This window comes from Micropterus salmoides, unplaced genomic scaffold (genome assembly GCF_014851395.1).
Source record: "Micropterus salmoides isolate LMB-PRFRI ecotype aquatic unplaced genomic scaffold, ASM1485139v1 Ms_hic_scaffold_4, whole genome shotgun sequence".
NCBI lineage: Eukaryota > Metazoa > Chordata > Actinopteri > Centrarchiformes > Centrarchidae > Micropterus > Micropterus salmoides.
Window position 1 is genome coordinate 17,471,243 of NW_024043372.1, and position 16,203 is coordinate 17,487,445.

General features: G+C 39.5%; 1 protein-coding gene across 13 annotated transcripts in view; it reads left to right on the plus strand.

The window, feature by feature from the left end:
• atp2b2 (ATPase plasma membrane Ca2+ transporting 2) overlaps nt 1-16,203 on the plus strand; it is an 86,176-nt gene that overhangs the window by 33,927 nt on the left and 36,046 nt on the right. For 8 of the 13 annotated variants that reach the window (XM_038696290.1, XM_038696277.1, XM_038696278.1 and 5 more), the window contains 5 exons: nt 1,364-1,456; nt 3,858-3,899; nt 5,673-5,837; nt 8,740-8,954; nt 9,515-9,757. In XM_038696290.1, coding sequence (XP_038552218.1) covers nt 1,364-1,456; nt 3,858-3,899; nt 5,673-5,837; nt 8,740-8,954; nt 9,515-9,757 — 758 coding nt within the window. The remainder of the gene's footprint in view (nt 1-1,363; nt 1,457-3,857; nt 3,900-5,672; nt 5,838-8,739; nt 8,955-9,514; nt 9,758-16,203) is intronic. The other 5 variants (XM_038696282.1, XM_038696283.1, XM_038696284.1 and 2 more) reach the window with 1 other exon arrangement.

A 16,203-nucleotide genomic window follows, 5' to 3' on the forward strand; every position in this document is an offset into this window, starting at 1 on the left:
ATCAGGCTGTAGGCACTGTGGTAATATCCAGGTTTGATCAATATTACCATATTGACCAAACCAGGAAAGGTAATCCCACGTGTCTAATCAACCAAGAGACCAGGGAAGCAGTCGTTGACCTATGCCAATTCACTTTAAATTGCCGTTCACTGAAATGCTATCAATCAGTGTTATGCTAGTACATCTTGGATCGTCCTTGTATTTTTTGTTTTTTTTTAAAGTTACAGATTTAAAAAAAAAAAAAAAAAAGTTCACTGTATTAAGACTACATATGTACATAAAGTTAGGACTATCTGTAGGCAGCTAAGACTTTTTTAAAAGGTCACATTACCCAAATGTAGTATTATTCAGATGGATTTGCTGACAAAACACTGTTCATGATTGCAAATTCATCATTAGTTTGCAATAAAGTCACTGGGGTGTTATGTCATGAAGGAATGCAGTAGCTTTTAAATTCTATAAAGAAATGAAGTATATAATTGTGATAAAACTTTCTGTCTACTATAATGATTATGTTTTTACCAATGAACTCTAGACACAGAACCCAAAATTGTAGACCTTGTATTGAATTTCTTTTTCCACTAATCATAGTTTATGTCAAAATACATAAACAAATACTTGCAGGAGCCATGGAAGCTTTTGAAAACCATAACTATAACAGCAAAATTACCTTCTCACATTTACACTAGTAACTGGTTGGCACGTTTATTTCCCTGGCTAATACTTACATTTTGTTTACTTTGCAGTAAAGTTTGTTTTCAGATTGGCTTTGCAACACCCTTTATCTTATTTTCTTTCTGCTCTTCTGCTCAATTTATGATTTTTGTGATGCAAAAGATATTACATGAATAATATGGTTTAAATTAATAAAGTAACAAAAATGACAATAAATCCAGTATATGAAAAATGACATAACAATTGATATATTCAATATTGTTTGCCATAAATTCAAGATTATATACAGTGCATTCAGTATATTATCATGTGCAAAATCAACTTACAGTAGGTTTTTTTGTAGCTCTGGTTTCACATTATGTTATCTTGTTTTTCCATATGTTATGTTCAAATTTCATGTTTCATGCCTGTCCAATGTTACACTTTATTGTAAATTTATTTTGTAAATCTATTTGGTAAAACACATACATAACACACATTTGATCACATAAATAATTGACATTATAAATGTTTAATCCACACTGATTACAACACTAGACTTTAGTATTCACATACAATCTACATATGTTGAATCTCTTAAATGTGCTATAACCATGTTATTTCTGTTCATTGTCTTGTGTGTGCACGTGCGTTGGCGCGTGCGTGTGTTTTTGCTCATTCATGTTCGGCCTTCATTGTTACTGGCTAGACTCCTCCCATCCCCCTATCCACCCCATCGCAACTATAGCCACGGATGGGGCTGCAGGCATTAATGCCCATGGCAGTGCCAGCCTAATTAATGGTAGGTTGACAAAACCTCTGATCTCTGACCTCTTTCTGTCGTGACTTTTGACTCCTCCTACCTTCTCCATTCTCCACCTGCCTCCTATCATTGGAGCACACCTCCTGCTCTTCTCTACCTTTCCCCCCCCCCACAATTATGTCGGGCCCTTTTGTATCCATGCTATTAGTGCATGTCCTCTTTAGTTGTAGAAATGAGTCTTGTTTCTTTTTCTTCTCTTTAAACTATCTAAATATTAGGGCTGTTTGATGATAAGAAGTAGTGAACACCTTTTGAGCCTTTTTAGATTCATTCAGAAAGACTTTGTGAAGGATAACAAGGATATGTAACATTTGTGAAGTCTTACAACATTTGAAGTGGGTGTAAGTTAAGGAATAGTTCGAAATATACTCATTCCCTTTCTTGCTGAGAGTTGAGATGAGAAGATTGATACCAGTTCTCCTGGCCAAGAAATACACATGGCACATAAACCCACTTAGTGTCATTTTTACAATTTTAGTATAGACCAGACTAGAACAAATGAGTTATAATGTTTTAAGTAGTCAGCTTTAGAGGTGCTGGAAGGCAGATTTGGTTACTGTCGGACAGTGCCAGGCTACCTTTTTCTAGTCTTTATGCTCAGCTAAGCTAATACACTAATATTACCAAACAGGCATGAGAGTGGTGACAAGTTTCTCATCTAACTCTCGGCAAGGAAGTAAATAAAGACATTTCCCAAAAAGTAGAAATACGCCTTTAGACTGTGCTGTTATGCTATTGTGTTTTTGGCTGTGTAGTAAAAGAAGTATTATATTAATTATAATTTCTGACAGTAGACAAGACGGTAGCTGAAGAAGGTTACAATATCCTAGTGTAGTCAGATGTCCGCTCAGATCACTTAGTGCAAATCCTCCATTTCTGTGTTAGCTAGGCAAAATGCAAAACATAAACTTCATTCATTGTAGCACTGGATTCTCTCGCATTTTTGTCTCCTTGGAGAGCAGCCCCAAAAATATTTGCACTATTACAATGACCTTGTGCTGTGCTTGGCTGGAACAGAGCAATTTGTCATCTTCAGCTTTATTGTCACTCCAGGGAAGTGGCTAATGTGGAAGTGGAGAAACGAGCCATATACACATGCCAAGGATTCTGACAAAATCTGGTCTTCCAGCTCTACCTAAGTCATTTTCTCTGTGACATTTGAGTACGTAGCAGTGAAAGACAGACTATGTTCAATTTCTAGCCCGCCTACCACTGAGACAAACAGTGCCTATCTCTATAATTAAAGCCTGGGTAGATAATGGGATCAACACTGCAGTTTATAATAAATCCTTATAATTATTTTGTAAACACTGTGCATACAGTTGGTTTGAAAGCACTCTTGTCTTAACTTTTTGTTTTATGTTTCATCAGCTTGCAAAATGACGTATAATGTGTGTACTTCTGAGAATGCTCTTAGCAGCTCTATTACATTACCAGCAAGTTGCTTCTGTAATATAAAGCAATATTGTTTGTTTGAAAAGCATGTTTAAATTAAGCTCACTCCTTGTGTAAGCAGAATCAAACAACAAAATAAATTCACTGTCCCTGAACTTAGATTTCGATTTTCCTCCAGTTGTTCTTATGTAACTTCACCATGTGGGAGGCTTTTCCTTTAGGCTTTCTCTCTCTCTCTCTCTCTCTCTCTCTCTCTCTCTCTGTGTATTGTTCACATCTCCAGTCTGCTTCCCTCTAAGCTCTAAGTGTGTGATCTTGCATGTACTTTCTGAATTTTCTTCTTATGCATGCTGTCTTCTGTTCGTGTGTACTGTGTGTGGTGTACTCTGCCTCAGTGTCAGTGTTCAATGTAATACTGTATCTGCTCTATATGTCTTGATATCTCATTTTATACCCCGACGGCTTGACTTGTATTGTTGATAATATGTGTGGAATTACCTGTGCTCATAGTGTGAGTATGTCATCCAGAACAATATTTAAAGCACAGAAAACAGAAAGTGGGCAGTTTGTTTGTTTTTAAATATGATGTCCGAGGATTTATGTTTCAGACAGTATTAAGCATTTTTAATTACCTGATTATTTGCTTATGCAATAAAATAAAGTCTATTCCAACCTAATTTCCTCCCACAAGAAAATCTGCACTCTACAGTACATTTCTGTGATTAGTGTTAGAATAACTCTTGATTAAAGTTTTATTTTATTATCCCCTTGCCAGTAGCTGTAGCTTCTAGTTACATTACATCACTTACATATCACAAGCCTTTCTATGTGACTGTCACGGAGACGTTGTATTAAAAGTCATTTTCCTGTCTCCCTGTATGTCATTTTTGGTTCTCACTGTGTGTGTCGTCTCTGTGGTGATAACTTGTTGACTTGTCTGCTTTGGTTATTTTTGTTGTTATTGTCCTGTATGTCTCCATCATAGGTAAAATGCAAGATGGCAATATGGAGAGCAACCAGATTAAAGGTAACCAAAGCATATCTTTCACTCTCTCCTCCCCTCTTACTCTCCTCCCTCTCCTCCTCCTCCCACCTCTTCTCATTGTTTCCCTTCTACGGTGAGTGGCGTAAGCTCTTAGTCAAATGCAAGTTATTTATTTATTTCAGCCTATATTATTTTCTTTTTCTTTACTGTGCAGTGCAAATTCTACCACTGTCTAAGTAAATCACAGAGAATGTAAGTGTTTGACCCAGGTTTTACTTGCATTCATATTAGGTTAGATAACCCCTCCTCTTCATTCTGTCTACCACTGACATGTTGTCCCTGGTCTGTTGTTCTGTTGTTGTTCTTGTTGTGTTGTTGACTTGTTTTGTTCTCTGTGAGAGAACAGAAAACCTGTCCCTCAACTACTGTATCTGCTGCTTTATCTCCAAACACACCTAAAGCTGTCCTCTTGGTGCTCTCCCTAATTTATTCACCACACCTTTTTCCCCTTTCCACTGTTTGATAAAATTTGCCCCACACTATATGAAATATATTGTCTTGGTTTAAAGGGGATATTGTGACATTTTTCATGGTGTCCTTTAGGAGTGCAACTACAGTAATGCTTATTGTTTTATTAATTTTAATCAAATTAGTGTGAAAAGTGATTCAATTGCCAGTGCCAATGTCAATGTAAAACAGAACAAGAAAGCACATTTTGACATTTCAGGAGGTGTTATCAACAAATGTCTGATATTGTTTTTCTTGATGAATACATCTTTCACTAAAGATACATTTTCTTTAACTTAAGTATTTAAGTATTCATTGACTAATGCTTTACTACCAGGCGCTTGTCACGTGAACAGACGAATATTTTTTCAGCCATCTGAAAATTCGTGGCATCCTCACCACTTCATATTTGTTTTTCTTAACCATCAAGTCTTCAAGTCTGTCCACAAGTCTTAACTACCAAGTCTAAGCATTCATGTCATGTCAAACTATGTTTCCTGTCTCAAAACAAAAGCATGGCAAAAGGGAATAGCAGACACACTGTGAAAAACCCAAAAGGGCAAAAGGGTAAATGAAGACTCTTTACACCGTGGTACGATGGTTACAGTCTAGATCCGCATTGCTAGATTATTGGAGAAAAAGCTGCTTTTACGAGATGAACCTTTGTCCTCAGCGTGAATTAAGATCAAGTGTTTGATTTTGCTCAGACACTTTCTGGCTTGTGTCATGGGGGTGGAAAAACAAAATGCACAACACAGTATGAAAAATGTTCAACATTAAAATGTTTTTCGTGAGCATCAAACACATCCGTAATTGCTATTGGGAAACTGGGTTGAAATCATTCTTGGCAATGGGTTACATTAACAGAGAACCACTGGTGTGTGTGTGTGTGTGTGTGTGTGTGTGTGTGTGTGTGTGTGTGTGTGTGTGTGTGTGTGTGTGTGTGTGTGTGTGTGTATGTGTGTAATGTGCTACACTGTGTTTTTCCCCGTCACTTTCTGCAAAAATTATCTGTGAACATGACCTAGACCTTGGATGTAGGACCACTGAATTATTCTTGACTTACTCCAAATGTGTGTTTGTGATGAAAAGGTAGCGGCATCATGAATTTATAATTCCATACAGAAATGAGGTTCTTCTTGGTTTTAAATCTAAACTGTTTATATGTACCGGAAGCCCTGTAGCTAGTGTTACACCTGAGTATTGAAGTCTGGCCCCCCTGTTCCTCTTCGCTCCCTTAGTCTAATCTACACTTCTAACACTGCTGGTGTCTGTTTTTTTGTTGTTGTTTTATTGTGGTGTTTACAGTAAAGAAGCAGGATGGAGCAGCTGCCATGGAGATGCAGCCTCTAAAGAGTGCTGAAGGTGGAGAGGCCGACGAGAAAGAGAAGAAGAAGGTGTCTGCTCCGAAGAAAGAGAAGTCTGTGCTGCAAGGGAAGCTGACCAAACTGGCTGTCCAGATTGGCAAAGCAGGTACAGCAAATTGCACACGGACAAGTTTATCACTCACTCAGGCAGTTAAATCATGGACAACAAGTAATTAACCATCATCCTGTCCATCAAAGTAACAAGTTGCACTGATAAGACTCACCTCTCAATCAAAACACTAAAGTGTCTTAATTATATAACTGTAAGGCTACGTTAAGACTGCAGGCCTATGTGACACAATGCAGTTGCATTGTACAGCGCCAGAAACAGTAATAAAAAGAACAGAAAATTGTGAACACCCGTGAGAGGATAATGAAAAACGGGAGTCTCCCGTCAGCTAACTGGAGCTAACCTCTGTTGCTCCTTGTTTACTTCTGTAGCCTGCAACAGCATGTTATTCTTCTGTGCATGCGGGTCACTCTCAGGCCGTGGACAGTACATACTGGAGTCTGATATGGGCCACATTTAAACAGTAATGTGAACTGTCAAACAAAAAAAATTGGATCTGGGAAAAATATCGGAATTGAGCATTAGGGCCTGCAGTCTGAACGTAGCCTAAAAGAGCATGTTCACTTTATTTTTCTAAATGACCTGCCCTCTAGGTAAATGGTAAATGGACCCTCTAGCCACTCAAAGCACTTTACACTAGATTTCATATTCACCCCATTCACACACTGATGGCAGAGGCTGCCATGTAAAGGGCCAACTGCTCATCAGAAAGCGACTAATCATTCACACACAATTTGGGGTTCAGTATGCCCAAAGACACTTCGACATGCAGGCTGCGGAAAGCTAGGGATCAATTTGCTGATCTTCTGATTAGTGGGCAACCCGCCCTTCCTCTAAGCCACAGCTTTAGGGACTTGCTGAATCACTGTATTGGGAACAACTGAGACTGCATTATGCTGCTGTTACAACCCAGCTTGTTAAGGTAAGGCAGTAACAAGTGATTTGGGATTGAAATGAAGGTGGCAAAGGACAACTGAATTCTGGTTAAAGTCAAAGGTTTAATTAAATGAGTTGACTCAAGAAAACCCAACAAAAAGAGGCTATATAGGTGCTGACAACAAAAGGGAGAAACAAAAGAGGGTCTTGTCCAAAGACAGTTACTCTGCTCAAAAAACACTAAAGAACAAAAGGAGGTCAGCACCTATATGCTTTACAATAATGCAAAGTAAACAAACAAGCAATGCTCAAACAAAAGAGCGCCCAACACTTGGTGCGCTATCACACTATGTGATTTACAAAGGGGCGAACTGACTGAAGCCATTAAGACAGGCAACAGACAGAAACAGGAAATACAAACACTCTAGCTATTCACTATCTAACAGAGGCACACAACCAACAACAAGGCAAGGCTCAGTCGCCCTGAACTGTGGGCACACAACCTATTTGTAGTCCAGCAGGTGTTGATTGGAGAGTCCTGGTTGGCAGGGTCGGTCGAGTCACAGCCACACCAATCACAGACGCCAGAGAACAGCAACCAGGAAGTAGGCGGTCCCAGCCCCAGAGGAACCAATCCTCGACAGGGACTCACACAGCTGGGATTTGCATGACAGCCAGAAGCACTCAGGAACACAATTACTTTAAGGCAGCCAGTGGCGGCTGTAACACTGCTTGTTCACTTTTGCACACCATAATCAATTTATTGTAATGGTATTTATGGCAACGAGGAGTTGATGTCTAAAACACTTGTAGTGGGTCTCTACCAGCAAGCATTTTTAGTAACAGATGCCCACATGCCAATGTGGGTGTCCTCTCAGCAGCAGCATAGTAGGATTACTGTTGAACAAATGATAGCCATGAAAAGTACATACCTTAAATACTTTATGCAAAAATGCAACGGTTTTTGGACCAGTCTGGGGAAATTGGGATTCTTAAAACCAAAATCACAAAAATCCTGTATTGGAAGCTAAAAGAACCTGACTGCCAAGGCTTTCTTTCTTTAGTAAAAAGGTACAGGTTTCTCCTTTTTGGAGAATCTCTGAAAGGAGTCCTCCTTTTTACAGGGTGCCGTTACATCAGACTCTTGGCCTGATTGATGGAATGAGGACGTGGTGTCAGAACAATAAAATACCGTGGATGGATTAGCATATAAGCAGCACTCATATGGCCTTCCTGCGGGTCTGGCAGAAAGTCTTTGGACTTAATACACTTCAGGGCCTGTGACCCTCTAGCATGTGTTACTGTAGCTTTTCTCCTCTCTGTACTTATGGCTCATTAGGTTAAAACCCCAGATATATTTGAAACATATGTATAGTTTATTTGACTACATTGCATTTACACTGGATTTTAATGCATCCGCCTCTTAAAGCAAGTGTCACATGGTCTACTGTGTATAGCTGCACAAACACAGCCAAAAGATGTGTGACTGTGTATTATTTCCAATCCAAGCCTGCATATTTTCATGCCACCAAAGAGGAATGGTAAAGGTTTTAGAATGGAAGAAAGAGCGTTATTAAATGGTGGTTAGGGTCTGTCCAAATGTGTCCCTTGTAGAAATGACCACAGCTCACATAGGAGTGTACACTGAGTTAGGTACACACCTAGTTAAACCTAATGCAGTCTAAGACAACAGCCCTGCAATAACTCCTCCCTTCATGAAGGTTGCATCGTTTTGGATGAGTTCTGACTGGAGACTGATACATTTTGACTTGACAAACTTCTGGATACAAGGCAGAGCATTCATATAACTATATACCATGTGTTTGTTTACCCCTAAATGGACATGGTGTTGAATTTTTTCTTCTGCCATTGAAGACGAATTTCCATACATGGATCAATGGAGTGTCATGAATGCTCCACTCATACACTATCTTTTGACTATCAAGCACTCCCCCTCTGTACTGTAGTCAGTGTCCAATGACAACATTTTAGTATTTAAATACACTTTCATTATATAACCTTCTGTTGCTCAGCTGAAAACCTTTTTTTAATCTCTTTTCAGGTTTGCTCATGTCAGCCATCACAGTCATCATCCTGGTCCTGTTCTTTGCCATTGACAACTTTGTGATCCAGAAACGCCCTTGGTTGCCGGAGTGCACTCCCATCTACATCCAGTACTTTGTCAAGTTCTTCATCATTGGTGTGACTGTGTTGGTGGTGGCTGTGCCGGAGGGGCTGCCGCTGGCTGTCACCATCTCCCTGGCCTACTCTGTCAAGGTGAGGAAGAACTAACACATACAGTGCATAGAGTGAGGCACTGCTGTACTTGCTGTCTGTTTACACATTGTAAACATTTAGCACTGTGTCCATTTGTGCATTGTAAATCAATTCTTTATAAAATTTGCTGAGAAGATACATGTTTTGTTTTTTTAAGAGTGGGAAATTAGCCTGCATTTTTCACGTGCTTTGCAAACTTCTGAACCTCACACAGAGTGAATGGTTTACATGGTTACATAAGGAATGGGTGTAGGTAATGCTCACAGTGTAGCTTATTTGATTCACAGCAGCAAACAGAGAACAATTCTAATGAAGGCCACGTCCGGGAAAGCACATTTCTTTCTTTGACTGTTGCTGTGAATTAAATAAGCATTTCAACATACAATGTGAGTGTAAGCACCGGCCTTTTTGTATTTGTAGCCATTATAGCCAGTGAAGGTTAAGCAATTAAGTGCCTCATAAACTAATTCAGACATCAATCTAATAGTTCAAATGGTTTAAAGCTGTTTCAAATATGCATTGGAACGTAATGTGATCATCATGTTGTGTCCTACTAACAGAAAATGATGAAAGACAACAACCTGGTGCGTCACCTGGATGCTTGTGAAACGATGGGCAATGCCACAGCCATCTGCTCTGACAAGACAGGCACGCTAACCACCAACCGCATGACAGCTGTGCAGTGTTACGTTGGAGATGTGCACTACAAAGAAATCCCAGATCCTGGAGCTGTGCCACCCAAAACACTGGACCTTCTGGCCAATGCCATCTCCATTAACAGCGCCTATACCACCAAGATACTAGTAAGCCACCTGTTATTGTAGTCACTGTAGAAGTTACTTTGGAGGCCTTTCCTCCAGGGGTTTAACATGAATGTAAAGAAGGGGACACAATGTTACTGCATTTGACTACATTTACCTAACATATTCATTTATTTATCTCTTAAAAAATGGTAACCAAGTGTTTCATATGGAATTTGAAACCCCAATTTATCCCTTCCATTTTTATAGTGGACATCATATGTGGCACTCTCTGTGAACCCTTATCAGAATATTTCAGATATTCTATTTTACTAAAGCCTATTTAGTTAAGACTTAAATATCTTAGGCTGGCTGCAAAGATTTAAGCTTGCTCTGGGTGACAATGGCACCATACGACAAGAGTAGTGCTGAAACAGTGAGACAGTTCTGCTGTGCTTTCTTCTTGGCGCAGCAGGCAGCCTGTGTCCTTGGCTGCTGCTTTAGATTCATCAGGCATTCACTCAACTTGTCACCTTTAGAACAGTTGTGTCATTTTGTCTTATCTGATATTCAGAGCATAGCAGACTGTAATTGAATCCAATCCGTCTAAGTGCTTAGGATGATCTCTTGTTTACAGTGAGTGCAGCGAAGTGAGATTTTCTCTAAGCCAATTAGACCTGTATATAAAAATAGATAGATATATACATATATAGACATACTGACTCACATATAGACTGTTACATGTTCTAATCCTAGAATCTGAAACCTGTTAGCGCTGATATTCCTTCAACCCACAAGTCTAAACCTTATTTCCTTAATAAATCATTTGGAAAACCTTTCCGGACAGCAGAGATTGAAAGTAATAATTTTCCTGGCATGACCATATAAACTCACCTGCACACACACACCTTTTGTGCCTCTGTGTGTCATTATTCTTGTAAACCCCTGTGGAGTGTATACATTGATGGTTGACCAACTGACAAATGCCCTTATGGAACTTGCATGGGGAATGAGCTGAGCAGGCAGGACATCTGCGACAGAAGGATCCCACAGATTTCACTTCCTACCCCTCAAGGCACGATCACAGTCTTGGTAAAAACAGAGTGTTGGTCATTGGATTTCTAAGATGGAGAGCTACATATTTGTGTCTACTCTACTTTTAACTCTGGTTTCTTTGAAACACAGTAGATACATGTAGGCACTTCTGGCGTACAGAAAGCATAATTGTGTGGCTCCCAGGCTTTATATGCCAGATAGCACAGTGTTTTTTTTTATTTTATATTTTTAATTTCATGTTCACAGAGAGAGTACATATTTATTTATTTTTCATTCCTCAGCAATGTACATGGTGTATTTATTCACAATTAGCTCTACTTTCCCCTATGTTACTAAAGCAGGACCTTCAGCATGGACATGTCTCCACAGACGATGTTTTACTGTCACAGCCACATCAAATCTGACCGGACACCACACATGCTTTTCAATCTGCAGATAATATACAAATAGAGTCCTTTGCTTTACAGCTCCTTTTTTCTCCACTTGCCAAATACTGAATAGTGACCCTGCATTTGACCTGGACTTTCAGGCTGGGTTGTAGTCACAACCACTTACAGTAATTCTTGTTCAAGACAAGCCTCAAATTAAGTTAGATCAAGTACAAATAGGGGTTGAATCCAAGTCAAGACTAAAAGAGGTGAGACCAAGTTTAGAGTGAAACAAAACAGTGGCCATTCACTACCCGTGATATAATTTCAGTCAGTCAGTACAGCTGTTTTGGATTTAGAAAAGTCTGAAATGTGATGGGAAGAGGAAACAAGTGGTGCAGTTGTTGTAATATCAAATACTGTGTACTGTATGCTGAGAAGAAGTCCACTGAGTTTAAGAGGGGCAAAGGTTTTATATGTAAATGTGTCTAAATCTTGTATTATTTGTTAAAATCTTGATTACAACACTTAAGAAAAAACAATTATATTTGAAAGTAAATAGTCTTGCACAATGCACCAAGCTAACTATGAAGGGGAGCTACCTTTCCACAAAAACAATTACATGTCTGTCAATGTCTGGTTGTTACATGGCAAAGACAAACTGGAAAACAAACAAGAACAGGATATTTAAGCTTTTTGCATCTCGGTTGAGAACTGATTGAAATAAAAGACAGAGGTGGCCAAGAAAAGAGAGAGATTCTAGTAATATTGTCTGTAGCCACTTTGTTAAAATGGTGATTTAGTTTTGTTGATGGAGCTATGAGGTTGCTTCAGTTTGCCTTTTCCCAGAGCATTTCTTTACCAACACGTGCTACATTAAGATGTTATTCCTTTTGAAAAACCTGTAGTAATGCATTGCAGCATTACATCAGACTGTTGCACGTCCATGGCTGCTTAGCTCAACAGGCAGAGTGTAGCTTAGACTTGGTGGATTAAATGGCACATTTAGTCTGTTTTATAATCTCTTCAATCATAAAATAGGTCACCTCATGCAAGTAAAACTTCAAATGATATCAGGTTACATACCTGTACTGTTTGTTACTGTTACTGTTATCCACCAAGAGTGTGTACTGTGGCTTGCTAACCACTGATTACAATGCATTCATATACATACATCATTATACAGTACATACATCAGTTCATCAAGTATGCAGCACGTACATAAATAAATATAGTATGGAACACAAAACCTAGTACATAAATAGTAGGGTTAATAGTGCTGTACATGTTGGCCTGAATGTATTTATTTACTGAGAGTTTACTAAGTTACTCTTATTAGAATGAAGAAAAGGAACAAAGGGAAAGAAAGACAGATATAATTAAGGAGTGAAGTGAACTCAGAAAGCAGGATGCAAAAGGGCAATTTCTGAGGAATATTTAGTGCATCCCTCTCTCCCTCCCCCACCGCCTCCACTCCCTCAGCGCCACTCCAGCCCTGCAGTATGCTGGCTGTGGTGGTCTTATATAAGAGGCCAATCCTGTGGGATGCCAGGATGACTATGGAAGTCTTTGATGGCCACCACACAAAGGCACAAAGGCAAAGAGGCAGGCTCTGATATCCGTATCAGTCCCTCTACTGCCTCTCTTCCTTCATAATACAGCCAGTGGTATAGCTCTGCTTCTTCTGTCAGGACATACACACTCTAAAGTGGAGAAGCCTCACACACATTTACACAATGAATCCATGCGCACATACAGTACATGTCACACTATACATGGCGCATGCACATTGATACTGTATCCATGTGCACGCATACACTTATTCAGAGATTCTGAAAAGAATCCGTGTACACATGGCAAGTCAAACATTCTACACAGCAATTTGTGAAAGGCATTCAGTGACATTAATATACTGACGTCATTTCAAAGGAACATGCGTCATCGGCGGTGGCAAGAGCCTCATAGCAAACAGTCACCCCATAGAATTTGCTTTTATTATTTTACTTCAACTTTCACTTCACATTCTTAGTTTTTCATGTATGGGACATTTTAACATTATCTGTAAGATGACTGTGTATGAGGCTTAAAACTAGTGAGGTGCAGATGCAGTTACAAACAAATATCATACATCATAACACACATCTGTCTTATCAGACATGCTCACACTGCAGGAGGTGTATGTTCTCGCAGCACAGTGGCATGTGTTTAGCATGGCTGTGTGAGAGTGTCCTGGGAGCTCAGTCTCATGTTGCTTCAACCACCTGTTCAGGTCAATATTCCGGTCAGTGACTAGAAAGGTCGGTAATACACAAAGACCCAGAGAGAGAGAGAGAGAGAGAGAGAGAGATGGCTTCAGTTGTGAGAAATAGATATTTGGAGAAAGGGAGAGACAGTTTCAGTAGCTCGATATTTGGTAGAAAAGTTGATCCAGCTGAATGTGATGTTATGATGTACTACAAAATTCAGTTCATGTTAAATAAGAAAAAACTCAATTGGTCGCTCCACAACGAGCAATTTCTTGTTTGTAATTAAAATGAACTGCCTCATTTTTGTTCAGTAGTGAGTTGTGAGGTTCTGATTTAATTGGCTTTGGCTCACAGTGCTTTTGTCATATAGACATTGCATGCTTGTTTGCACAACATGGAGGAGAGATGAGAATGTCTCGGATGTCTTTAGCTTGAAGCACCCAGTGTCCCCATGGAACTGTTTTGGACCCTGGGAAGGAGGTAGAGGGACAGAATCAGTGGGAGAAGCAGAGACAAAGACATCTTCAGCAGAACTATGTCCTGTGTTCTGTGTTCAGCACTTGCTTACAACTTGACAGTGTTGCTGAGATGGCAGTGAGAGAGAAGTCGTCATCGCATTAGAATGACTTGCTTTGATGTTTCAGAGGCACAAAGCTTAATGGGTTCCCTGTGTTTCCCTCAAACATGGCATGATAGATATCATGCTTTCAGTGACTGTGTTTCTAGGCTTTCCAGTGTTCTTAATTTATTAAGATTTATTTAAAGAATTTGATGTCGGTGGAAGTAGAACTTAAATTCATAAGATTATTTTATTAAACATATAGAATACGATACCATTGCAAAGTAATTTTCTGTTGCCTTTTATAGACAGACATGGGTTGCTTCAGAATAACCAGTTAAACCTGCTCACCAGACTTTGCCTTATTTTACTCTACCCTAAAGTCAACTTAACTCTTGACTTATAATCGATGAAAGTGATTTTTGTGAAATAGTTCAAGGCAGAAAAAATGTTTACAGGCAATGTAATCTAAAATTGTGCCATTTCCATATCAAAAACATTTTTAAAACTGCACAAAATTATAGAATCTCAAAAAAAACAACAACAGTAGATTATTCTCACGCAAGATCAGGATGGCGGGGGAGTTTCTGTTTAATGTAAATTAAATAAAAATGCCACATACTGTAAATAATACAAACAACCTCAAAATCCTCACAGTAGTAAGTCCAGGTTGGTATGGAAATGTCTGAACTATGGTGTACAGCTTTAAAAGTAAAACAAATCCCAAAGCTATGAACTGTGTGTTGGGAGTCAGATGAGCTTTTAACCCCCTGACCTGTAAACAGGGCAGCCTCACCACCTTCAACTCAACATGTAACTGAGTAGTGCTGATGACGAATTATGTATACACCTGCTGTAAGATATGAGACCAGATAATGAATCTACTGTAACAACGACATTCTCTCAACTCTAGCTAATTAATAACCTGCCAGTCACACATTAAAAGGCAAAGCCCAGGGTAAAAACTTTGCATGTCTGTGACGACATAACCTGCAACTTTTCAAAACCAGAAAATAAAGATGATAAAGTTAAAGTAAGATGCAGAGAAGCTTACATGATGGCAAGAGCTGCAACACAATTAAAATATATTTAGATACAAAGTCCTGTTGTTATTAGCACCATGGACGGGTGTGATCACTGTTCTATACAGAAACTCTCGCCTAGTGGTGCAGAGGAAAATAGCACATGAGACAAGCACAGATTTTATAATAGGACTAATGGTAATAATGTAGTTGCTGTATTTGGTAAATGTTGTTAAAAATTGTTTACAAGGAAAGCCTTATCAGTGTTGTCACTGTTGCAAGATAAAATCAAATGTCTGTAGTAGAAAATTATACAAGAAGAGGAGAGAGAAACCACACTCATGTCACAAGTGTCCTCATCATGGACTGGAAGATTGTATTACTGCCCTCCAGCATGCCTCCAGGCCTTAGCCCAGTTGGCTGGTACAGTCATGTGGAGTGCTAGAATATCACCCACTCCAACATTCAAAGAATGGGGGGCGGCGGGGGGGGGGGGCGCCTTGTAAGAGACTGGGGAAACTCATTGTGAGGAAGAGGAGAAAGGCCAATCAGGGACGGAAAGAGAAAGACAGACCAAGGAGTGAAAGGGTGGGTTTGAGTGTGAAGAGAGGAGGAAAAAAATGGAAGAGAAAGGGAAGGAACAGGAGGGACGGATTATGGAGAGCCCCAGGTGGAATAGGAAGTAAAGTTGCCAGCTCTCCCTCTGGCATATGTCCTTGCCTGCGGAAGCACCCAAGGACCAGGGAGAGGGCAGCTGGTCCTTAGCCACGACCAGGCCAAGACACGCCAACCATAGCACAGTCATGCCAGTGTTGGAGATCCCATGCCAGCAACTGTCCTTGCGCGTAGAAACCCACGTGTCAAGCTTAACCCCTATGGAATCTCTTTTGTTTATTTTAAGTTTATTTATTTGCTCTTTCTGCAGCCTTGTTTTGTTTTTGCAGCAGTTATCTGGCTCTGTGTTTCCCTACAAAGTGGCTGGAGTTTTGCCACTAGCCAAATAAATTTAAGTCACGTGTTCCTTTTCAGAATTAGTAAACTGAATACTATCATGTGTACCTTTTGTATATTTGTATATTGAAATTTTAATTAAGGGTGAGGAGTTGTGGCTCAAGGAGCACCTTAGCCCAGATGAATGATTACCCTGATTATCCTGTATGAAGACCACCATTTTGCAACATATCTTTTGGCAAGCCTTTCTGAATGAAACCCGGTAGAGTAATAAGTTTTTCTAAATGTATTTTTAAACACAGTTTGG